The following is a 26,839-nucleotide window of genomic DNA, read 5'->3' on the forward strand; positions in this document are numbered from 1 at the left end:
GGCTCCAGCTTGCCTGTGACCCTGTAGAAGGATAAAGCGGGTAGAGATAATGAGATGAGATGAGATATTGTTTAAAATGTTACTTTTCAAAGGGGGTGTACTCATTTACGCTCAGCACTGTACCTGTGAATGGGCTGTTACTGTAGAAACCATATTGTATTAGAATGTGTGCATTAACATAAACATGTGATTTGAATTACAGCTGACACTATTGTTAGAGCTGATGTTATAGAATATTTAAATAATATTGACTGGGGTTTTTTTGTGGTATATCAGATGTATTCCATTCAGCTAGCATGAAATTAATTGAGTCAAAGATGAGCTCAATATCATGCTAGGCGAATGGAATATATCTAATATACCACGAGAAAAAGCCAGCCAATATTATTATTATTATTATTATTATTATTATTATTATACATACACGCTCTCTTCATCAGCATTCTCGAAGACCAACACTAGCTTAACCGCGAGTCAGTGCAGTCAGCGCAGCAGTGAAGTCACTTTCCAGCCGGTGTAGCCTTCATCAATAGTGTTAGCGAATGCTAATAAAGCAGTCAAGCCAGTCCTATCGAGAGCAAGTAGCACAAGCTAATGACCGAGAAACTAAGAGTTCTGTCTCCAGCCTCTTCTTACACACACACTCACCACAGTATTTTGCATTTATAGTTAAGTATTTCTTTCCCCATGTAATTTACTTAGTTAATTTTAAAATCAACATCGACAACTACACACAACGGAACTACCTGGCAGCCTGCCGCTAATCTCTTACAAAATCCTTTACTCTGTTGCTTTTTTGGTGTCTGGCTAGGTTTTGTCTGAGCTGAAGTCCCAGCTCTAACATTAAAGTGCATATCACGGGTAAATTCAGGAGCAAGATCAATGTAATTCTCCTATTTTAAATTAAACTTTGGTCAAATATCTGTAACATTCTGCATTCTCTGCAATTTTTTTACCTTGCGCAATAGCAGAAAAATTCAGTTGAAATCAAGCCATTTGAGGCGAATTGGTCCGTCTCTGAAAAAACTTGGCATTTGGGTTTCCCGGGAAACATTGATTTTCGTGACGTCACGTGCGGGACGCCTCCCTCTGAATCCTACGTCAGCGCTGGTTTGTTTATGAGAAAACGACCTGATGGTTTTCTGCAAATTTCTTCAACGTTATCACGTAATTATTAAAATGGTTAACAGATGTATCGTAGGAGGGTGTAGCAACACCAATCTTGATGGGATTAGTACTCATCGTTTTCCAAAAGACCGGACAATGAGAGAGAAATGGGAGCGCTTGGTCTACACAGGCTGTGCACTGAAACCGTGCAAAGCTCACGCAGCCTGCTGGCGCTTCTGCAGATAACATCACGAATCTGGCTCCAGTCTCCTTTGGGATTTTTCCAGACGTGTTTTGTAATTTTATTTTTTTCTGCTGTAGACAGATGGCCTTGTGCAAAATTACCCTTCTGGATGAGTGTGTAAAGGGGCATACTTTCACATAAAAAAAAAAAAAAAACGAAATTGGTCCAGAATATGCACTTTAACAGTTTGCTACTGCTTGTAAATATGCGTGAAGAATATATAATGAAGTTTTGGTAGCCTTTCAGGTATTTAAGCAATGTCTTTCTCTTTCCCGGCGAACAAAGAAATGCTTCTGTGCATGCACAGCAGAAAACTTTCTCCTTGAATATTCACATCAGCTCCAACAACATGCAATATTGTAAACCAGGGGTTTTCAGACTGTGAGAAAGTGAGCCTCCCCTCAGAGAAAAACAGCTGGAACCCCCCCCCCCCCCCCCCCCCCACACACACACACGTGCGCACACACTAATAATTATTAGCCTATTGTTGCTGTGGTTACTGTTCCACTCAGGCATAAAACGGGTTTCAACAAAAAAAAATTTTATAAATATCTTTATTTTTTTAAACATTTTCTAGACCAAAGATCTTTCTTTTTTTTAATCTTTTAAACAATTTTAATCTTTATCTTTTTTTAAACATTTAAAAACTTTTTTTAGAAAACACACTTTTTGAAGGCAATTTCATTCTGAAGGCTTTGACATAGGTTAAAAAACCCAAACATCTTACATTTAGCCAAACTTATGCTTAAATTTTGGGTCACCCTTACCTAAAAATATTTCATCCAGTTGCAATACAATCGGCCTAGAGTTCAGTAACTAAATTGAAAGCAGACTGCATTAATACATCGCCCTGGCACCATCAGTACAAATTCCACAACAGTGGCCCCAATTGATGTGACTCTCCTGAACGAAAGACTTGAAGATTTCTTCTGCTGTAGTGCGAGCTGGCAGAGAATGACAAAACAAAAACTCCTCGTGGACACCAAGCTCTTTAACATGGCACACATACACCATTAGCTGAGCACAGTTAGCGATGTCTGTCGATTCGTCCAGCTGAATAGAGAAGAAAGGGCTGTCACGAGTACCATCCAGCACATCAGATGCCATGTCTGAGATGCAGCACTGGATAGTACTGTCAGATATTGGGATTGCATTTAGCTTGGCAGCAGCAGCTTCTCCCATCATTATCAAATACATATCTTTAGCAGCAAGGAGGAGTGGAGTTTACTTGCCTTAGCGATGCGTAATACCACGTGATGCTTCGGTTGCTTTAGTATTTACAGTGCTTAATGTCTCAGTTACTTTGTTCTGTGAACGGAGTTCCTTTAGCTTTCTATCAAAAAATTCCCATGGCTTAGCCACCAAACTTGGGTGCTTGGTTTCAACATGATGCCGGAGTTTACATGATCTCATATTGTCATTAGCTAACACATCTTTGCAAATAACACACTGAGGCAGTGGAGCATCATCTGGGCCAATACATGAAAATCCAAACTTTAAATCATCATTGTCATACTTCCTCCGTTTTCTGCTTGCACCAGACTCTCTTTCCTCTCTCATTTTAGGTTTTACAAATTTATCCACACATAGATTCACTTAGCTAACCAGATGTTTACTATTTTTTCTATTTTTTTTTCTCACGCTGTGCCTCCCCGAAGTTCTTTGGCACCCCCCAGGGGAGGCGCACCTCACCTTTTGAAAACCGCTGTCGCAAACCATATTGAACGTTCATTCTCCATTGGGCAGAATGACTTAATACACATAGGATAAGCGATATGCTAACAATATTGCATGCTATCGAACCAAATGAATGGAACCTGCTAGAAGGAAATAGAATACATATATGTTGTTTACCAGCTGGGAGGTCCGTATGGTGAAATACCGTGACTGAGGTCTTGAAAGTACTGAGCGAGGCCCTCTGGGTCAGTATTCAAGGCCGAGGTCACGGTATTTCACCATACGGACCGACCTTAAGCTGGTAAATAATATATTTTCTTTACCAAATTCTAACAGAAAACGAGAGCGCCCGAAAGGGAAAACCGAGCCGAGCCGCCATTTTGAATCCTCATTCACGGCTGTAATGCAAATTGCTTCCTCCTCGGTATACAAGTGCACTTCCATGGCAGGAAAAAACTACATTTTGCTGCCTATGTCAGGCTTTCGTCTAAACGGGGGAACAGGGGCGCTGCGCCCTCTTACTCTCGGCGTGCGCCCTCTTACCGACTCCGTGAAAACATCCCAGCAACACTACGTGACAATGTGTCTGATCATCAAATACGTTATAATTGCTCCAAAAATATTCCAATCATAGTAGATACACCGCCAGACGGTGCAAAAACAATCCGAATTGGCGTTTTCCAGACTGAGGCGCCATGTTGTTTAGTTGTTTACTTGTCGCGGCTGCTCTCGTGAGATTTGACATGGGTTACATACAAGGTCAGCTGACTTGTAGAGCGAGATTTCTCGAGACTGAATGACCTTTCACCCACCGGCGCGGGAGCTTTTGACAGAAGTAGTTCGCGAGTTGTTTTTGTTGACACTTGGGCATTTAAAGATGTCATCCTGCGGCACAAAATGGAAGAAAGCCAAAGACTGTCCGGGGCAGAAGAAGATTACTTCTTTCTTTTTCAATGTTGACAGACAATTTGTTGCAATTTCCCTCTCAGATAGCCTCAGAATGTCCCATTGAAGCATTTTTCAAAGGCTTTGCACGGCGGGGGGGGGACAACCGGCACCATCCCCCCCCCCGCTTCGCTCCCTCGCCATGGTGAGCGCCCTCATACTAAATTTTTCTAGAAAAAACCCTGTATGTAGTCCCCTATTTATACAAATAGGAGTCATTCAGGATTCAGCCATGTTTTTGCTCGGCATTAGCAAATTACAGGTTTTAGCTTTCTCCTAAAATGTTTTATTTTATTTCTTCTTCCTCAGGGCAGTAAAACTCGCTTCCGCTGTGAACACTGTTATCGCTATCCATGCTGTAAAATTAATGCTATTCTCCTGAGAAATGCTGGCAAAAATTTATACGATTTTTGATAATCTTATAAATAAATCTTATTAAAAAAAAGATAAATGTTGACAAAAAATGCTACTATGTTTGTTGCTGTTGTGAACAAGCGAGTCGCCAGAGGTCTGTAACCAGGGTCCGTATCGTAGGATACTGACCCGCTCACCAGCCAATCAGAGCGCAGGATTTGGGCTGCGAAAAAAAATAAATGTTTTTATTCCATTGAAAAAGTGTCCTGTGTGTATAATAATACACACAGGACACATCTAATATCTGAACGGTCTGTGAAAATGGAAGTAGTGCTGTCTGTACGGGGCTTACAGAAAGTTTAAGAGCTTGAATGGTACACACTAAAAGAATTGTGCTGATTTAAACACACTACTTGTTATGTTATCATTGATAAGCTACAGGCGGTAGCTAGCAACTATTTCTAGAAGCCAGCTACGAGATTTTTACTCAGTTAAATCTTTTCATCAGACTTTTTAATCAACATTCCCTGACCAATCAGATTTGAGGATTCAGCAGTACTGTGGTATAAACAGCTACATAGTCCACACAGACCTGGTTTGTCTGCATGTTGTTTCACTCTCCTTACTTCCCCCAATTTCCAATCATCTCTCTTCTTCTGTCTGTGTCTGGTGCAGTGGGTTAGAACTGACCCTGTTCTCAATCTCCCACAGTGAGCGCAGCTTCCTCCCCACTTTCATAAACACTTCCCTAATTAGCTCGGCAGTGTTGGCTACACTTTCCGCAGACGTGTCAGTCTGATGCATTCTCCCCAGCATCTCCCTGTTCTGAGACAGATGAGTGTATTTAGAGCCAACTGAAATGCGTCTAATATCTGAACAGTCTGTGAAATTGGAAGTAGTGCTGTCTGTACTGGGCTTACAGAAAGTTTAAGAGCTTGAACAGTTTTTGGGTCACATCTCTCACTGCCTAGGCAAAGCAGGCCAAGTGCAACAGAAGCTCCAGATTTTAAATTAAAGAAATCCTTAACGTTGTTGATTTGGCCTTGGTTAGAGAAAGCCCTGCTGTTTTGGTTTTTGTACCTAATAAGCCAAATGCCTGTGGGAAGAGAATCTTTTTTTTTCCCCTCTCTCTCTCTCTCGCTCTCTCTCTCTCTCTCTCTCTCTCCATGTAGACACTGAAGTATCAGTCAGGCATTTCCATCAATCTTAGTCATTGATGCCAGAGAATTCCTTTAGGATTCCAATTACATCTCCATGCCTGTTGAGCTGCCTGCATCAGGCCCGGCACACAGTGAAAGTAATTTACTGTGAAGGTCCCTGTTCTCTCTCCTCATTTATATTTATATATATATATATATATATATATATATATATTTTTTTTTTTTTTTAATTTTATTTTTTTTTTTTCGTCAGGTGACGTAGTGTCCTCCAGGCTGTGCCTGACTAATAAAGGCCTGCTTGATCCTGATGTGTTACTATAATATCCATGAATTTTCATGTTCTTACTTTCTGCTTTCCATTTGATACTAAAACAGCCAGATGATAGCCTGCATTGTGCAACATAAATGCCTATTAGGATGGAGGGAATATTACCAAGGGCTAATTTTGTGCGCTTGTGGCATAAATAACACATTCCCTTCAGCCATTCCGCTATATGAAGGATAGCACTTTGCAAGGACATGTAACAGTAATACTTGCCTTGATTATCACATGCTTGTCATTGGAGTTAGATTAAATTAAAATACTGGTAGTCAGATTAATTTTTTAAGGAGAGGGTTTTGATTAGTTGTTATCCGGTCATTGGTTTGTTTTCATCAGTTTTCTCTGAGTGAATTAAAATAGATTATGAATCTCAGCTGAAACTCATGACTCAAAGGTCCTGCTAAAGGCTGAGTAGTGTCATTCTTGATTTTACTCGAGGCCACTAAATAAAAGTCGTCTACAAGCACTACTTCCTGGGCTGGATTAACTTGAGTAAATCCTTGACTTAAGTGTCGTGATTTTATGGAGGTTGTGACAAACGGTCCATTTAATAGCAATATGCAAAGACTTGGTTTTGACTTGGAGAAAAGAAAATAAATGCACTGATGTTTGTAGACTGGTTCCAAATTCCAAGCACAGAAAAGCAGAGGGAGGGCTATTAAAGTAGAATTTAATTAAAACTTTAATTCGCCAAATCAGTCATTTTACTTTTCATACAATTAGCTGCAATATTATACATTAGACTGCTGAGTAAATAACAATACATTTTCCCATCTACACTCCTGTTTCTGAATACTGGGGAAATTTTAGTATTATTTCTTTGAATTTAAATGATCCATCCATCTTTTCAGAGAAGGGGCCTTTTGTTTTTGTTTTGAAAATCTGTTTCACTATTTATAAGTTAAATATAAGCCCTGTGTCTGAAATCACTCACTACTCACTATATAGGGAGCTCGCCATTTTGTAGTGCTGTCCGAATGTATAGTGAGAATTATCACACCCTATATAGTGGACTTATAGTATCCCACAATGCACCGTGAAAAGTAGTGTACAACTCATGGTCACTAACCAAGCAATATATGCCATCATGCATTGCGGTCGCACTGAAAGGGAAAAAAAAAAGTGTGTTGGGGTGAATGGACTGAGGAAGAAACACATTATAAATGGACATTCAAGTACAATTAAAAACACTAAGAGAATAGAAAAAAAGCCAAAAAAGAATCTCATCTCATCATCTCTAGCCGCTTTATCCTGTTCTACAGGATCATGGGCAAGCTGGAGCCTATCCCAGCTGACTACGGGCGAAAGGCGGGGTACACCCTGGACAAGTCGCCAGGTCATCACAGGGCTGACACATAGACACAGACAACCATTCACACTCACATCTACGGTCAATTTAGACTCACCAGTTAACCTAACCTGCATGTCTTTGGACTGTGGGAGAAACCGGAGCACCCGGAGGAAACCCATGGGGACACGGGGAGAACATGCAAACTCCGCACAGAAAGGCCCTCGCCGGGGCTCGAACCCGGACCTTCTTGCTGTGAGGCAACAGTGCTAACCACTACACCACCGTGCCGCCCTGTGGGAAATACGCTCAGTATAATATGTATTTATCACAAAAATACATGCATGTATTTTATTATTTTGAAAACCCACCAGCCGATTTTATCTGGCACGTTTTAATTGTGCAGCAGTAATGACGTAAATAACGGTTCGGCGGCGTAGTGTCCGAAAGTGTTTTTTCATTTTACCAATGAGCTCACTGTATAGTCCTCTATATAGAATTCCCTAGAGACTGAGGAGGGAGTAGTGAATGAGTGAGTGATTTTGGACACAGCCAAAGTTTTATAAGTTAACAATGCTTCAAGTCCAGTCCTAGTCAAAGTATTGCATTTTGCAGAGTCCATATGATTCTCCTCATTTTCATACTCCTAAATATGAACAGAATGTTTTAATTTATTAAGGACTTTTCTGATTTCACTGTCGTTAATTAATGCTGTTTTTTCCATTAAAGTTGTAGTTTCACTTTTGACTCTAATGTGCTTTGTGAGTGGATTGAACAAATTAGTGGTTCCATTCACACATTAGAATAAATTCAATTCCAAGTTATAATTACTTGGATGTCTCCCAAGCATCCGGTTTATTTTGTCATGATACGCGTCGGGCTTTGCCTGTGCTTTTTGTTTTTCTGACATTGCTGTTTTATTCCCTGCTCTTTCAGCACTGGACTGTGGATTTTGAGTCTGTTTGTGATATTATTTCCAGTATTTTCTTAGTCTGTTTAGCTAATTTTGTCAACTTCTCAGACACCTCCTCTGCTCCAATTCAGTTTATTGCTGGATGATCTTCTCTATGAGTGCAATTTTCTGTCTGACTGCATTTTCGCCTGTGTCTAATTTGAAAGATGCACTTTATCAGTGTGTAAATGTGAAGCCTGTGACTGTCTTGTCTAGCAGGGAAAAGTTGAGGTACTTACTGAGCGGAAATGTGCTGTGCTGGATGGGAACAAGCTAATTAACAGTTCCTCTTAATAAGTGTGAGCCTCGAGGCTGCTGCAGACTGTCAGCTCTGGAGCTGTGATTCTCATAGGTTTCACTCTCCACATTCTCATCCCCTCTTACACTCTCACCTTCCTAATGAAAAACGGTAGATGCAAAGCAGCCATCAACAATCTGGATTTTTGTTTTAGTTTATAAACTCAAATGCCTCAGTCTCATTGTAATCACTTTAAGTACAAGAAGATTAAACGATGCAACCAAAGTAATGCGCTGCAACCTCGCTATAACGCACTCCTTGGGGGACGTCTAAATCATTCGTTTTACCCAAAAAGTTCATAATGCTGAAATGGACCCACTTCATGCTTTGTCATGCTTTTCCCCGCGAGTTGGCCTAGTGGTTAGTGTATCCGCCTCTCGATCGGGAGATCGCGAGTTCTACTCACGGTTGGGTCATACCAAAGACCATCATAAAAATGGTACCTACTGCCGTCTGGCAAGGCACGCTGCAATACAGATGTGAGTGAGGAGTCAAACTCTCACGGTTACCAGAGGACTAGCCCCCCCACTGTAACCCTAGCTATGTAATAGGCGAGAGGCCGAGGGCTACGGAAATGGAGATCGGCGCCACCCTATGTGCCACATGGTGTGGGAAGGACTTTGGACCCACTTGTCACACCAGACACTCACTCTTAGGTAAAACAAGACCAATTGTGTTTAATTTATATTTACGCTTAATTCACTTACATATTTATGAAGTAAAGGAAACTCGACGTTGTTTGCTTGCCGCGTTTTCTTTCTTTTCAGCCCGTCATATTGATTACACTTATGGCTGAAGTCTCAGAGTGCTTTTTCTTTCAAAGTTGAAATTTAATTTTTCAAGATACTATGCTCTTTAGACAAATTCGTTGCTTTCTCACTACCCTTTAGACGGTCCAGGATATGAAGTTTGTCTTGGAGGGAGAGTATTTTACATTTATGAGTGTCATCTAATGGAGGTGGATGAGGGATGTACCGGTAATTGCAGAAAGAGCGTTTATTTAAAAACAGGCAGGCAGACAGTTAAAAAATGTAAGACAAAGGCAGGGTCATGGAACAGACAATGGTCAAGTGAGGCACAAACAGAATATCAGAGGTAATCACAAAGGCAAAGTTCAAAATACAAAAGTGAGTCAAAACCTGTAAAGCAATACACAGCACAAAGGCTGGGTAACATGAGACACTTGGTACAGCGTGTAGACTTGACAAAGGCCCTGTCCACACGGCAACGGATTCAGGTGAATCTGATAAAATTGTTTATCGTTTCGGCCTGGCGTCCACACCGCACCGGCGTTTTGGGTGCCCCAAAATGAAATCTTTTGAGAACGGGTTCCAGAGTGAAAAAATCTGGCAACGGCGCCGTTGTGAAGTCGTCTGGATGAGTAGAACGGATTTGTTTACGATGACGTCACAACCACATGACTGTCAGTGCTTCACGCCAGGTAGAAGTGTAACAAACTCGATGCGAGTTGTCAACAAATCCTATAACTTGGTTCATGAAACGCTCTTACAAAATATTTTCACTGTGAATATTTATTGTGTAATGGTGCAAAGTGAGAGAGAGAGAGAGAGAGAGAGAGAGAGTGAGAGAATAGCCCTTAGGGCAGAGTCTTTAGTCCAAACACTGCGGAAGCAGTACCAAACCATGCATCGCCCGTGTGCTTTCCAAAAACAAAAACAATCCCGCCAGCAAACATAGGAAAAAAAAGGAACGATCTCACCTCTTCAGATGTTGGTTTAAGTCCGACAATACATTCCTCAAAAAGGGCGTAGAAGAACAAAGTAATCCATCAACGCGTAGCATTCAATTTATTCCGGACCATTAAAGAATTCTGGAGGATATCAGAATGTTGGCGTACCGGCTTCCATCTACCCCCATTCATTCCTCTTTCCGCGTCTTTCGTTTTACGCTACTGATTAATAATCAAAACTTTATGTGGCTGATGCTACAGAAGAAGGGGTTTATGCGCATGCGTCTACTTCTTCTATTGTTCTGGTGTCTCCGATGGGACCGTTTTACAGTGCACGTAGTGGTGTGGCATGTGTATTGCATCGTTTTCAGCAAGCGTTGCGTTGCCATATGAACCTGATATTTTACTGATCCATTGCCCATGTGGACGCGATATTTAAAAAAAAAAATCTCGTTGCCATTGTCATGTGGATGTAGCCAAAGTCTATGTGTTTCGGGAGTCCTGATAAGCACACTGTATTTGTGCTCTAATCTGGAACAGGTACATGGTAATTAGTCCTAATGGTGCTGCGCGTGTGGTTAGAGCATGTGGACGTAACCACGAATAGCTATGACAGCAGTGCTTACAGAGTAAAGACTCGAGCAAAACTGCTTTTAGCTCGAAAAATAATGTCCTTTTAAGGGATTTTTTAAAGTCAATGATTACCATTCTCGATAATTGTTAGTGATTAGACACCTGAGCTAGGCTAGTTAAGCCTTTGTTTTATGGCGTTAACACGTATTGTTAACTTGACTGCGGACTTGATTGCTTATTGTTTGTCTCTGGGAGGAAGAGGAGCGCATGGCTCAGTGATTTTTTTTTTGAAGACTGACTCATTGTCATTAAAGGCAGGGGACACAAACTTGGTTTGTTATATGCAAAAATTTGTAGTAAAAGACTTCGTTATATAGCAGGGTTGCAGTGTACTTATGTTTGATTACAAGTAGATTTAAACTGAGTGATTTTGTTTGCATTTATAATTTCTGATATACAATGGCTTGCAAAAGATTTTCATCCCCCTTGGTGTTTGTCCTGTTTTGTTGCATTACAAGCTGGAATTAAAATGGATTTTGGGGGGTTAGCACCATTTGATTCACACAACATGCCTACCACTTTAAAGGTGCACATTTTTTTTATTTATTGTGACACAAACAATGATTAAGATGAAAAAAACAGAACTCTGGAGTGTGCATAAGTATTCACTTCCTTTCGTATGAAATCCCTAAATAAGAGCTGGTCCAACCAATTCACTTCATAAGTCACATAATTAGTTGATTAAGAGCCACCTGTGTGCAATCAAAGTGTCACATGATGTCTGTGTAAATCAACCTGTTCTGGAAGGACCCTGACTCTGCAACACTACTAAGCAATACTACTATGAAAACCAAGGAGCACTCCAAACAGGTCAGAGACAAAGTTGTGGAGAAGTATAGATCAGGGTTGGGTCATAAAAAATATCCCAAACTTTGAATGTCCCAGGGAGTCCCATTAAATCCATTATAGCAAAATGGAAAGAATATGGCACCACTACAAACCTGACAAGAGAAGGCCACCCACCAAAACTCACAGACCAGGGAAGGAGGGCATTAATCAGAGATGCAACAAAGACACCAAAGATAACACTGAAGGAGCTGCAATGATCCACAGTGGAGATGGGAGTATCTGTCCATAGGACCGCTTTAAGCTGTACACTCCGCAGAGTGGGGCTTTATGGAAGAGTGGCCAGAAAAAAGTAATTGCTTAAATAATCATGTTTGGAGTTTGCCCAACAGCATGTGACAGACTCCCCAAACACATGGAAGAAGATTCTCTAGTCAAATGAGACAAAAATTGAACTTTTTGGCCATCATGGGAAACGCCATGTGTGGCGCAAACCCAACACCCTGAGATCACCATCCCTACAATGAAGCATGGTGGTGGCAGTATCATGCTGTGGGGATGTTTTTCATCTGCAGGTACAGGAAAGCTGGTCAGGACTGAAGGAAAGATGGATGGCACTAAATACAGGGCAATTCTGGAGGAAAACCTGTTTGAGTCAGCCAGAGGTTTGAGACTGGGACGAAGGTTCACGGTCTAGCAAGACAATGACCCTAAACATACTGCTAAAGCTACACTAGAGTGGTTTAAAGAGAAAGATTTAAATGTCTTGGAATGGCCTAATCAAAGCCCAGACCTCAATCCAGTTGAGAATCTGTGGCATAATTTGAAGATTGCTGTACACCAACGCAACCCATCTAACTTGAAGGAGTTGGAGCAGTTTTGCCTTGAGGAATGGGCAAAAATCCCAGTGGCTAGATGTGCTAAGCTAACTTGTTGAATACACTTAAGGGTGCCTTCCTCAGCTACCTTAGCAGGTAGCTGTAGCCTTAGGCCAGGGGCAGATGTCATCAGGTGGTGTCCAACCTTCACTGAGTGTTTCGGCCCTCAACCACAACACCCTCCAGTTGGTGGGCCCGCAGTGAGTGGCCAGCTCACTGCCCATCTGCCCCTGGCTTCCAGCTTCCCTCCTCTCTCTTGCTCCAAATCCAGCATGAGGCACGTTCCGCCTCCTCCCCCATCCGGCAAGCTGCTTGCTTCTTACTCTGCTCATCCATCCCTATGGCAGAAAGGAAACTCCATACAGACCTTGCTGGAAAGCCCCTGCACCCTATCTCCACAGGGAAGACCCACGCCTGCCAGCCTCTGTCTTGGCAGTCTTGGGCCAGCTGTTGGTATTTTGCAGCCTTCCTTTCATGGGCCTCCTTGCAGCCCTCCTCCCATGGCACTGTCAGTTCAACCAGGATTATCTTCTGATCCTTGGTTGACCACAGCACTATGTCAGGTCGGAGGGTTGTTTGCACCACCTCAGGAAACTGCAGCCTCCTTCCAAGATCCACCCTCATCTCCCAGGAGCTTGCGGCGTGAAGAATGCTGGGTCTTTTCCTTTTGATGGTCTGCACGGGCCTAGCTCCTTCCTTAAGGAAGGTGATGGCTCTCTGTGCGGTTGTGTGGGCTGATCTCTCCTTGACCCTCTCCCGCTCTATGGTGTCGGCCAATGAGAGGAGTACTTTGTTGTGGTGCCACCTATACCGCCCCTGGGTTAAAGATGTTTTGCACCCAGACAGTATATGGGCCAAGGTCCCCCTCTGGCCGCACAGCTTACAAAGCGGATCATCTCTTAGCCCCCATGTGTGCAGATGTACTGGGGAGGGGAGGGTGTCATAAACAGACCGCAAGAGGAAGGAGATGCGATAGGGCTCCAGGCGCCACAGGTCCCTCCATGTAACTTTGCGCCTGGGCAAATCCCATTTTGTCCAGGCCCCCTGGGAACCTTGCTGCACTGCTCTGGCTACTCATTTCTCCTCCTCCCTGCTCCTCACTTCCGCCTGCACCATGCCTCGCCTGGTTCTTGTATTTGCGCCTCCCCAGGTTTGAACTTGTGCAGAGCCGAGGCCTTGTTGGTGGATGCACTGGTTGCCAACTATATCCCGCAACTTCAGGGAACTGACTGCCTGTTCCACAGCTGCGTTGGCAGCCCACTTGCGTCCAGACCTGGTTGTCATGCCAGCTTGTCTGATGAGGTCGTCGTTGGAGTCCCTCAGACTTAGGACAACTCTGCATTTTGCCACCTTGTACTCCTCAACTACTGATGACAGGGGGAGTTGCAGTTGACCAGACCTGATGTAAAGGCCCACTGATGTGAAGCTTGGGGGAATGCCCAGCCACCTCCGCCGGTGCTTGTTGGTCCTCCTCTCAATGACCTCGATGGTAGTCATGGGAAACTCATAGACCGTGAATAGCCAAAGGAGCCTGGGCAAGAGGCCATGTTGATACAGCCAGGTCTTGAACTTGCCCGGGAGTAAAGCCTTATCAATCTTCTTCAGCCATTCCTCTGTCTGCTTCACCGCCTCAGCAACATTGGCACCATCCGTTAGTGACGCGTTAAACCACTTTCCCAGGCATTTTACTGGGTTGCCCTCAGTGGATGGAATGACCTCACCCTGGACTTGAAGGCTGAACTTGCTGGTGACTCTGCCCTTCTTAATGACCATGCTCCTGGACTTCCTGGCTTTGAACAGCATCCCTGCCCAGGAGGCGATGCTGCCCAATGTTTCCAGCACCCATCTTGCTTGGACGTGCGTCACAGTCGTTACTGTGATGTAATCCATGAACGCTCGCAGCACTGGCTGCACAACACCGGATTCCAATCTAGAGCCCCGGGTTATGCCCTCTGCTGCGGATAACAGTAGGTTCGTTCCCATAATGAACAAGATGGGGGAGATGGTGCACCCTGTTGGAATCCCCTTTTGGAGGTCCAGCCAGCTGGTGGTAAAGAGTGCCGATGTAAACCTGAGTCGAAATCCTGCAAGGTAGTTGGTGATCATGCCTCGGATTGCCACAGGGATGTAATAATGGTCAAGTCCTTCTTGGATGAGATCATGTGGAATTGACCCGTAAGCATTGGCAAGGTCTAGCCAGACGACTGTTAGGTCGCTTTTCTTCCGTTTTGCTTCTTGGATCAGTTGGCTGATCATCGAGGTGTGTTCCAGACAGCCCGAAAAGCCTGGGATGCCACCTTTCTGGATAGATGGGTTGATATAGTGGTTTTGCGTCATGTAGGAGGTAATTCTTCGTGCCAGAACAGAGAAGAAGATCTTACACTCTATGCTAAGAAGAGAGATTGTTCTGAACTGGGAGATTGCGGAGGACCCCTCCTCTTTCGGAACAAAACATCCCTCAGCCAACTTCCAGCTTGGTGGAATTATCCCCTTGGCCCAGATCTTCCTCATGGTTTTCCACAACCTCTTGAGAAGCTTGGGGCATTTCTTGTATACCTTATATGGTATACCACTTGGGCCAGGGGCAGCCGATGATTTGGCCTTGTGGACAACGTCCTGAAGTTCTTGCCATGTGGGTTCCTTCGCATTCAACTCAGTTGTTGGCTTCTCAGGCCTAGAGATGTTGCGGTTGGCCCCTAGACCCTGACTCCTGTTAGGGTCGCTGTGAGCTTCCACAAGGAACTCTTCAACCTCCGCCTTTGAGCTGGAGAGTGAGCCAGATTTTTGTTGGCCAAGAAGAGACTTCGTGAAGCTGTATGGGTCTTTTACAAACTGAGCTCTCCTCTTCTCTTTTTTCCGACGCTGCTTCCGGAGGTGCTCTGCTCTCCTGATCCTACACAGTTGTTCCCGCAGCTTACTTGTTAGGTCTTTGATACCTTCCTTCTCGGTCGGTGAGCTGGTCTTAAATCGTTTGTTAAGGGCCTTTATCTCGCTTCTCAGGCGACGAATCTCCCTCCTGTTTGGCTGCTGCTGCAGTTGACGCTGGCCTTTCTGCTCCATAATAGAGACATACTCCAAGAGACTTGCAGCTGTAATTGCAGTAAAAGGTGGCTCTATAAAGTATTGACTTGGGGGGGATACCTATGCACACTTCAGGTTTGTTTTTTTCATCTTAATTATTATTTGTGTCACAATAAAAAAAAAACAATTTGCAACTTTAAAGTGGTAGGCATGTTGTGTGAATCAAATGGTGCTAACTCCCTAAAAATCCATTTTAATACCAGCTTGTAATGCAACAAAACAGGACAAACGCCAAGGGGAATGAATACTTTTACAAGGCACTGTATTTGACATAGTAAACTGCTTCTTTGAACTTAACTGGCAGAACTTATATAATGAAAAACAGTGAGATGTGAAATTAGTTAATCTAATGGTCCATGTAGATTGATATAGTGAGTTGGTGCTATAGGCTATGAGTTTAGAATTTAGCCCGTTGACTTGCAAGCTAAACAACCAGTATTCCTGCTAAATGGCTGTAAATGCTCATCTGCTACTAAAAAAATGCTGCTGTTCTTCAGGGGCATGCTAGTTATTTTAACATCCTGGTTACCTCTGCCATCTTCTGCTACTATATTAGAGATGCATAATAGTAACTGTTCTATAACCCCAAATCAGAAAAAGTTGAGACGATAGGTTGAAATTAAAACTGAAAATGATGATTTGCAAATAATCTTTGATCTGCATTGTACTAAAGCAGTACAACAGCACATTATTTGATGTTTTTGTCTCATGATTTTTTTTTTTTCAAAATAAAAGCATTTTGATTTTTGCAACACATTTCAAAGCTGGGACAGTAAAGCATTTAGCACTTTGTAATGTTTCCATTCCTTCTCACAACAATTAAAAGATGTTGAAGGACTGAAAACACCAAATGATGAGCCATTTCGGGTGTTCTTTTGTCCCGTTCTTCCTGCAAACAGGTCTCAACAGTACGGGGTCATCGTTGTCATAGTTTTTATTTTAAAATTCACCTCATGTTCTGGGGTGGCACAGTGGTGTAGTGGTTAGCGCTGTCGCCTCACAGCAAGAAGGTCCTGGGTTTGAGCCCAGCGGCCGACAAGGGCCTTTCTGTGCGGAGTTTGCATGTTCTCCCCGTGTCCGCGTGGGTTTCCTCCGGGTGCTCCGGTTTCTCCCACAGTCCAAAGGCATGCAGGTTAGGTTAACTGGTGACTCTAAATTGACCGTAGGTGTGAATGGTTGTCTGTGTCTATGTGTCAGCCCTGTGATGACCTGGCGACTTGTCCAGGGTGTACCCCGCCTTTCGCCCGTAGTCAGCTGGGATAGGCTCCAGCTTGCCTGCGACCCTGTAGAAGGATAAAGCGGCTAGAGATAATGAGATGAGAGACCTCATGTTCTTTATTGGACATAGGGGACAGGCACCCTCTCCTTCCACAGCCATGCCTTTGTAATGTGTGCAGAGTGTGGTTTTGCATTGTCTTGTTGGAATTTCCGTGGAAAAGATGTCCTGAAGGCAGCATATGTTGTTCCAAAATCTCAATGTACTTTTCTGCATTAATGCTGCCATCACAGAACTGTAAGTTACCTTTGCCAAGGGCACTGACACAAACCCCTATACCATGACAGACCATGGCTTTTGGAGTTGTTGCTGGTAGCAGTCTGGATGGTCCTTTTCGTCTTTGGTCTGAAGCACATGGTGTACATTTCTTCCAAAAAAGACCTGGAATACTGATTCATCTGACCACAATACAGATTTCCACTGTGTGATGGTTCATCCCAGAGGCCTCTGAACCCAGATACGTCAACAGGGCTTCTGGACACAGTTAACATAAGGCTTCCTTTTTCCACAGTAAAGTTTTAACTGGCGTCTGTGGATTTTTTTTTTAATTTCCCTGAGGGAACCCTCCCAAAGGGATCAATAAAGCTGTCTAATATAATCTAATCTAACGCCATATTGTAGTCCTTGATAAAGGTTTGCCAAAGTAATCCCGGCCCATGTGGTTATATCAACTATAGATGAATGATGGTTCTTGATGCAGTGCTGTCTGAGGGATCAAAGATCACAGGTGTTCAGCTTAGGCTTGTGCCCTTGCCCTTTATGCACCGAAGTTCCTCCAGATTCCTTGAATTATTTAATGATATTATGCACCATAGAGGGTGAAATATCCAAATTTCTTCCCATCTTTCTTTGAGGAACACTATTTATAAACATTTCAATAATTTTCTCATGCATTTGTTGTAAAACTGGAGATCCTCTGCCTGTCTTTGCTCCTCAAAGACTAGGCCTTTCCTGGATACTGCTTTTGTACCAAATCAGGATTACAATCACCTATTGACATCACCTGTTTCAAATCACATCGTTATTTAATTATTTTACATCATTACTAGCCCTAAATTGCCCCCATCCCAACTTTTTTGAAATTCAAGTCGGAGTAAATTTAGAAATAACCCCTCTCTCTCTCTCATTTTTTTTTGCGCATTTTCCATACTGTCCCAACTTTTTCTGGTTCAGGCTTGTCTTATGTGTAAAGACAGAGTTGGATTCACATTGCCAGATACAGCACAAATGGAAACGGAGTACAACCTGCTGACCAACTACAGTAGTTACAAACTGAGATGCAGTGCCCCAGGATTTTTTGTCGGTGTAGATTGTAAAAACTGGGTCCAAGATTGGATTTTTAAGAGCATTTTCACACCTGTTGATCCATTTGCCAATTGATACCTTGCCAATTGGTTTGCTTTCGCATTGCACTTTAATTAAAAGAATCAGAAAGAGGGAAAAAATGTTGGCTGAGCTGTAAAAGGTAAAAATATTTCATTCATTGGTCAGAAATGCAGTGATGGAAATGGGAAAGAAACCTTTGGAAAATGTGAGGAGTAACCCAAGCAGAACACACAACATTTTTGCAGTGCTGCAGTTCTATATGCTTCAGTTTGTGCCTTGCAGGTCAGTTTAGCAGGTCATATATGCAAGAATCATTTAATACAGAGCACCCCCCCCCCCCCCCCCCCCCCACACACACACACACACTTCATATGGTTGGGTCGCTTCAGGGTTGAATCACTTTCTTGCTGCAATTAAACAGCGCTAGTATTTGCTTGAAACCAGACTGAGACCACCTCACTCAGATGCTCTTGGACTCAGATGCACAAGTGTTTGATTCACTTGGACCAAATGCTGCCTATATGAAAGCGCACTTACAGTAATCACTCAAGGCAGCTTTACGGTGTGCATAATCAATTTTTCATAGTTTTTCATATAAATGTTATTTAATTTTATAAATTGGGATATTCACCTGCGGAGCCTAAAACTTTTTATTTCTTAGTAATACCCGTTTCCTCCTGTTTCTTGCTGTATCATGAAGCGTGACGACAGGACTCAGGAGGCATAGTTATTAAATCAGCAAAAAATGTAGTACTACATATATACACACCCCCTTTTTAACTTTTTGTAGTGTTACAACTTGGAACTGAAATGGATTTATTTTGGATCATACGTAATAAAGCTACACAATATGGCCAATAATATTGCAGTAGGGGAGTCTATGTAGTTTGCAAAATATTTACAAATAAAAAAAGTTGTAATTACATACAGTAGGTATTCACCCCACTGCTGTAACCGACAGACAGATAGAGAGTACTTTATTGATCACTGAGGGAAATTGTTTTATCACAGCAGTAGACAATTACAGACATGACGCATGATAATAGACAATAAATACTAACAAGATACACTTATCTGTAAGTCAGTAAGTATGTGGATGAATACAGTGTCGTGGAATAATGTAACAAGTGAAATAAAGTATCCAGGTAATAAAGTGACAGTGAGGTAACAATTATAATAAAAACGGAACAGTAAAGATTAGACAATCTGAAGCCTATAGTGTGCAAAGTATGAAGGTGTGTTGGTGGTGTTGTGCTTGAGTAAATTGTATGGAGGCATGTCTGTGTGCCTACAGTCATAGACAACACATGGTGAATGAATTATAGAGACTGATGACAGCAGGTATGAATGACCTCCTGTACTGTATGAACAGTTCTGGTGCAGGGAGTTGCTCTCAGATATCACATAATTCATGTGTGGAATTTAAGTGTCCCGTGATCTGAACACAAGTACGCCTGTTCCTGGAAGACCTGGAAGAAGAATTTGTTAGAGAAGAGACCAAGGAGCTATCAAAACAAGTTTGAGACAAAGTTTAGGAAAAGTATTAATCAGGGTTTGGTTATAAAAATATATCCCAAACTTTGAACATCCCACTGAGCACCATTAAATCCATTATTTAAAAAAGGAAAAGAATATGGCACAATTGCAGTTCTGCCTAGAGGAGGTCACCAAAAGTCAGTGACTGGGTAAAGAGGGGAGGGATGGGAGATGGTGTTCAACCAGCCTGAACATTCTACAAAGCTGGGCTTTATGGAAGAGTGGAGAGAAGAGGAAAAAAGCCTTATGAGTTTGCCAAAAGGCATGTTTGAGACTCGCACAAAAAAAAAGAAGATTCTCTGGTCTAATGAGACCAAAATTGTACATTTTGGCATAAAGCACTATGTTTGGCTGAAATCCAGCACTGCTCCTCATCATCCGCACAGTGAAGTATGGTGGTGGTAGCATCGTATCAGCAGGGCCTGGAAAATTGGTCAGGGTTGAGGGCAAGATGGATGGAGCTAAATACAGGACAGTCCTAGAAGAAAACACCTGACAAGGCCTCAGATTGGCAAAGCTGGAGTGTTTCAAAACCAATAACTTGAATGAGTTGGAGTGGCCCAGGCAAACCCCAGACCTTAATCAGTTTGAAGATCTGTGGCAAGACTTGGACATTGCTGTTCACCAATATTCTCCATCCAGTCTGACGAAGATTGAGCAACTGTGCCAAGAATAATGGGCAAAAATATTGGGAAGCAGATAATTAACAGTTATTCAATGAAATTGAGTCATACGTGAGCTGATAGCCGACAAGGCGTGCAGCACTGAGTTGGCCATCAGCCATGTACAAGATTGAGTGAAATAACTGTTTTATTCTATCCACATTCACTGGATTTTGAGAAACGGAGCATTTTTATTTTTACTTTTTGCAGATTCAAGAAATAAAAACTTTATACAAAACATCCAACAAAGTCATTTCCGCTTAGAACGTAAACAAACCGCGAAATGACCGTAGCAATTTGTGAAAAACGCAATAATAATAATAAAAAATCCTGAAAAATAAAAAAGATACGTTCTTACCATCAAATACTTTTATTCCATATTTTGTTGCTTTATAAAAATTGTTTTTTTTTTGGGGGGGGGGGGTTGTTTTCAAGTACAGTTTTTATTTTGTCCGCAATTGGTTCAACAACACACTTTGCCATTTTGTTTTTCTCTACTCACGGTACACTACCGTTCAAAAGTTTGGGGTCACTTTGAAATTTCCTTATTTTTGAAAGAAAAGCACTGTTCTTTTCAATGAAGATCACTTTAAACTAATCAGAAATCCACTCTATACATTGCTAATGTGGTAAATGACTATTCTAGCTGCAAATGTCTGGTTTTTGGTGCAATATCTCCATAGGTGTATAGAGGCCCATTTCCAGCAACTCTCACTCCAGTGTTCTAATGGTACAATGTGTTTGCTCATTGCCTCAGAAGGCTAATGGATGATTAGAAAACCCTTGTACAATCATGTTAGCACAGCTGAAAACAGTTGAGCTCTTTAGAGAAGCTATAAAACTGACCTTCCTTTGAGCAGATTGAGTTTCTGGAGCATCACATTTGTGGGGTCGATTAAATGCTCAAAATGGCCAGAAAAATGTCTTGACTATATTTTCTATTCATTTTACAACTTATGGTGGTAAATAAAAGTGTGACTTTTCATGGAAAACACAAAATTGTCTGGGTGACCCCAAACTTTTGAATGGTAGTGTATATGAGCTGATAGCCTAGTAGTAGAGTAGCTAATCAGAGCGCGTGATTGTTCATATCCAGTGAATGTAGATAGAATAATAGAGACATATCTCGCAAGATTTGCAGCGTGACCCAGAGGGTGAATACTTATGCAACCAATGAATGTCTGCTTTTTTGTTTATTTGTTTAAACCTGTTCTTGGTATTGTGCTCTTATCATTAAATGCTTGCTGCATTCACTCTTTTGCAATGATTGTTCTTTTCACTGTATTGACTCAGTAGACACCAGATGTTCATCTATAATAGTGACCAAAGTGGTCTTTCCCCAAGGTCTTGAAATAGAGAAACAAAAGGTAGAGTTTTTTAGTTTCTTTTGTCCTTTCTGCTTCCAAACTAAATTTATACTTTTACATTAAATACAGTTGTGATCAGGAGTTTACATCTACTCATCATAGACATGAATGTCATGGCAATATTGAGCTTTCAGTGATGTGTTTGCACTGTTCTTTTTCTGGGGAAAAATGAATGTTATACTTATTTTTTTAAAAAAGAACTTGTAAAAGAATTTGCCCTTTAAAAAAAAGGATATGTTGTACACGTTAGGCACGGTGGTGTAGTGGTTAGCACTGTCGCCTCACAGCAAGAAGGTTCTGGGTTCGAGCCAAGTGGCTGATGGGGGCCTTTCTGTGTAGAGTCTGCATGTTCTTCCGGTGTCTGCATGGGTTTCCTCCGGGTGCTCCGGTTTCCCCCACAGTCCAAAGACATGCAGGTTAGGTTAACTGATGGCTCTAAATTGACCGTAGGTGTGAATGTGAGTGTGAATGGTTGTTTGTCTCTATCTGTGTCAGCCCTGTGATGACCTGGCGACTTGTCCAGGGTGTACCCCGCCTCTCGCCCATAGTCAGCTGGGATAGGCTCCAACTTGCCCACGACCCTGCACAGGATAAGCGGTTATGGATAATGGATGTTGTACAATTTTTTATTTATTACAGGTTTTCTGAAATCAACACAGGGTCAAAAATACACATACAACACACCTAATATTTGGTTAAATATCCTTTAGTAAGTTTCACCTTGACATGATATTTTTGGTAGCCATCAGCAAGCTTCTGGCAGAATTCTGATTGGATGTTTGACCACTCTTCTTGGCAGAATTAGTGGAGTTCAATTAAATTTGTTGGTTTCCTGTATGGACCTGACTTTTAAGCATAGTCCACATATTTTTGAAAGGGTTGAGATCAGGACTTTGGGAAGAACTGCTTTATCCATTCCACAATTGACTTTGATGTGTTTGGGTCATTGTCTAGTTGGAACACCCAACTGTATCCAAGTTTCAGCTGTCTAGCTGGTGGTTTGTGTTTATGCTGAAAACTTATGAGGTAGTCCTGCTTCTTCTTTATTCCAACCACTTTATTTAAGCATGCTTAACAGTTGCTTCGCAGTTGATACAGTGCTCTTGGTGTTGAATTCCTCACCTTTACTCCTCCAAACATACCTCTAGTCATTGTGGCCAAATAACTCAATCTTTCTTATCTGACCATAAAACAGTCATCCAGAAGGCTTGATCTTTGTTCATATTGATCAAATTTAGTTGAGCTTGAAAATGTCATGTTTGGAGCAGGGGCTTCTTTCTTGGATAGCTGCCTCTCAGTCCATAGCAATGTAAAACTCGCTTATGACACTGATATTCCAGCAGCTTCCAGTTCATGGTAGGCCTTTGCCCTGATGGTTCCTGAGTTGTTCCTGACCATCTGAACCAATATATATTTGTCTGTGAAATAACATGATTTTTTTTCTCCTTATTTCAGTGTATCATGTTTATTTTCTATGAAGCTTAACTGAGTCACCACAATCTCATTTCAATCCTGTACTCTGTCAGGTCACGGAGTGTAATTGATGAAATGCATCTTCTGTGTTTGCTAGTATCATTTCCATGGATGTGTGTCTCTGAATAATAATGTCTTTCTGACCACTCTCTTTTAGGTTAGTGATGTATATTGAGAGAGACACCCGAAAGGCCACACCAGGGAAGGAGCAACAAAATGGCAATGAATACCTGTCAAAATGCCTGGCCCTATTCATCCGTCACACAGTGCGAGAGCTGCCAGCTATCCTGGGTAAATCAATCACATTACACTCAAAGAGAGAGCGAGAGCCAGTGATAGGAAAGTAGGGAGCATGGAGATGAAATGGGGGGGGGGACAGGAAGGCAAGGATGCACAGAGAGTGGGTGGTGTTGAAAATCACGATGTGAGAAAAGGAGAGATTGAAAGAGTAAAGGGTAGATGAGGGTTGAAGAGAATGAGCATCAATTACTTCAGAGTCTAATTTGATCTGTCTCTCTTTTTAATTACCTTTCTGATTGTATTTGGGAGCACAGGGCCAAGTATCGATCTGTTCCTGCAGTTTCATTGGTAAATCAGTGCTGTTACTTCCCTGTAACTGATTCAGAGTGGTTTCTGTTGTACTACAAGCAAGTTTAGCAGTGAACATGGTGCCAAGAGCAGGGCTCTTAGGAGGAGAGTTATTTGTATTTTAGGTCTGCTGCTGCTGCCGCTTTGTAAAATCAGAAATGATGCCCTTCCTCTGTTTCTCTTGGTTTTCTGTAGATGACATCCTGACAGCATTAGGGAGCATTGTGGGAAGGAAGCATCCCTCCACTGCCCAGACTCGCCAGCTCAAACAAAACCTTCCCATGACTACTGTTGTGCTGAACCTACTTTCCTCACAGGTGTGTGTGTTGGGATGAGGAAGGTGTGTGTGTGCGCGTGTGTGTGTGTGTGGCCTGTGCACCAATTTGCATTTTGTTTTAGCCTTTTTGTTTGGAGTATGAGTCTATGGGTTAGTGTGTCTGTCAGTTTGTAGGGATTATCTCATTTAATACATAAAATATATTATACCACATGGAATTCTCAAATAATATATAGATTTAGGCGCTGCCTAAAAGCAGAGCTCCCATCTGTTTCTGGGTTGTAGAACTTTCTTATATCATAGCCAGCCTCTTTTGTTTTATATCGAGAATTGCCAAAAAATTACAAATAAAAATTCAGGCATGACGCACGCGCGTCGTGCATGGAGATTTTCCCGCCATGATTGGGTTGCCTGTGATGGTAGGCACGCGAGTACGTGACACGCGGCGACGTCGGGCGACAGCAGTGACAAGTTACTTACTAGATTAGATTAGATTAGATTAGATTAGATTAGATAGAACTTTATTGATCCCTTTGGACGGGCTCCCTCAGGGAAATTAAAAAATTCCAGCAGCATCATTACAGGATAAACAGAGAATGGAAAATAGAGAAAACTTCTAGATAAATTAAGTATTTACATATACATATATAAAAAATATGAAAAAAGTCCAGCAGGAGAGGTATTGCACATTTATATTGCACATTGTCCAGTATTGCTTTTTGTCAGGCTAGGCTACTGCTCCTTCCCGTCCTCTGTCCTCCTGTTACCCCTCCTCCCCCCCAGAGAGGAGTTGTACAGTCTGATGGTGTGAGGGACAAAGGAGTTTTTAAGTCTGTTCGTCCTGCACTTGGGACGGAGCATTCTGTCACTGAACAGGCTCCTCTGGTTGCTGATGACGGTGTGCAGAGGGTGACTGGCATCGTCCATGATGTTCAGTAGTTTTTCCATAGTCCTCTTCTCTGCCACCGTCACCAGAGAGTCCAGCTTCATACCGACCACAGAGCCGGCCCGCCTGATCAGTTTGTCCAGCCTGGATGTGTCCTTCTTGGATGTGCTGCCCCCCCCAGCACACCACGGTGTAAAACAGGACACTGGTGACCACGGATTGATAGAACATCCACAGAAGTTTCCTGCAGATGTTAAAGGACCGCAGCCTCCTCAGGAAGTACAGCCTGCTCTGTCCCTTCCTGTACAGGTGGTTGGTGTTGCAAGTCCAGTCCAGCTTGCTGTCCAGCCACAGCTCGAGGTACTTGTAGGAATCCACAGCCTCCACTACTATACTGTCTCGACTACTACTCTACTTCACACTTCACTACTCACTTTACTAGTTGTTGGGTTTCCTGTGGTGGCAGGCACGCACGCACACACAGGACTGAAACCATCAGAAAACAACTCGATGGGGTTACTCACTATTCAGCTGTTGGGTTTCCTATGGTGGCAGTACGCACAGGACCAAAACCATCAGAAAACAACTCAATGGGTTTCTTTATGTATCCACACTATGCCTATGGGGCTCCGCTTGCACGGGCCTTCGGCCCACGCAGGAGCTCCGCTATGATTGGTCAGGTGTGGATTAAATTTCTGTAACAGCACGTCTGACAGTAGTGTCAGCTCTGACATTAGTGTGCTTGTTCTAATATATTAACATTTCTTCAGTAACAACTCATTCACAGGGACGTGTAAGGCATGATTTTAACACTCATCATTCGAACCTAAATATAACTGTAAGTGTTGTTATTTAATGAGCATAAACTTTTCTCTGGTGAAACCAGAAGACGTTTATTTAATGTTTCTGTGCTTTTAGGTCAGGCTTTTTGTTTGTTTTCTGTCACAGGAAAAATCTTCAGGATAGAGGAGTTTGCACTTTGCAGTGTCTGTTATGTTACAAGGAATAAAACACTTCAGCACATGCAGTTATTGGAAAATAATAAACATCAAGGTGGTAACAGGCTGCATCAGACCACCCAGTCTTTGATTATTTTTCTGTAACAGTGTGTGTGGTGTCGTACGTTTAAGAGACATGAGCAGGTCAGAGTAAAATCATGCAGTAACGGCTCATCTGTATTGCTCTATTCCTAGTCACACTCAAACTCGCATTCATATTAGGATTTAATTAATGGTACAAAATTGGATTTATTGCTGACACACTCCATCAAGCTGAAATTGACATGAAGGGATATTTTTCTTACCTTGTGAGAGATGTCACTAAGTGAGTCGATGAGTCGATTAAATATGATTCTCTATTTGGCCATGATTTGCCACGGAGACTCGACCTCAAACAGAGGCAAATTGAGTGGTTTCGGTTTGCGGTTAATAGCTTGTCGCTGTGATGCAATTAACTTATTTCAGGAGGTTACACTGTGACGACTATGAAAAGAGAGCTACAGCTGTCAGTAATGAAAAGGTTTCTGTATATCTGCCTCTGTGTGGAGGTTGGTGGGTTGGGAATATACTTGTGGTCTATGTAGTGGTGTAGAATTATTTATGTGTTTACACAAGTATCTTGATCGATTTTGAATTAAATGATTTGCTAGTGGTGTTCTTTGGCTCGAGGTTTGCTGGCCTCTTCTTCCCTAAAGCACTGAGGTATGAACGTACTTTAGAAAGTTGCTATGGCCTTTATAATGTGTGGGTGTTTGTGTTTTGGATGGGTTTGAGGGGCGGGAGTTGATGTAGCTACGTTTAATTTAAAAAAAAAAAAAGGCACTTTTTTTTTCTTTTTCCTGGTGCATGTTCCACAACATTAAATGTTTATCAGCATAACATATAAATAAAAAAAATTACAAATTGTCATCATTGGCAAATTTGTGTTTTCTCAGTAACATAACAAGCTGCTTTTTTTCCTATTAATTTCAAGGAAGAGGAAAAAATATTGGATGGTGAGGGAATAACTTATAATAAGCTTGATTTGTCATTTAT

At 42.2% G+C, this 26,839-nt stretch overlaps 1 protein-coding gene across 6 annotated transcripts in view; it reads left to right on the forward strand.

Annotated features, from left to right (window-relative positions):
• The window catches only part of ulk4 (unc-51 like kinase 4), a 227,467-nt gene that overhangs the window by 100,988 nt on the left and 99,640 nt on the right, over window positions 1-26,839 (forward strand). For all 6 annotated transcript variants that reach the window (XR_009654740.1, XM_060922070.1, XM_060922071.1 and 3 more), the window contains exons 23-24: window positions 23,213-23,346; window positions 23,839-23,960. Coding sequence is in view for 5 of the 6 variants with exons in the window: in XM_060922070.1 (XP_060778053.1) it covers window positions 23,213-23,346; window positions 23,839-23,960 (256 nt within the window). In the remaining variant the exon portion in view is untranslated. The remainder of the gene's footprint in view (window positions 1-23,212; window positions 23,347-23,838; window positions 23,961-26,839) is intronic.

The sequence above is a fragment of the Neoarius graeffei genome, chromosome 5 (genome assembly GCF_027579695.1).
Source record: "Neoarius graeffei isolate fNeoGra1 chromosome 5, fNeoGra1.pri, whole genome shotgun sequence".
NCBI lineage: Eukaryota > Metazoa > Chordata > Actinopteri > Siluriformes > Ariidae > Neoarius > Neoarius graeffei.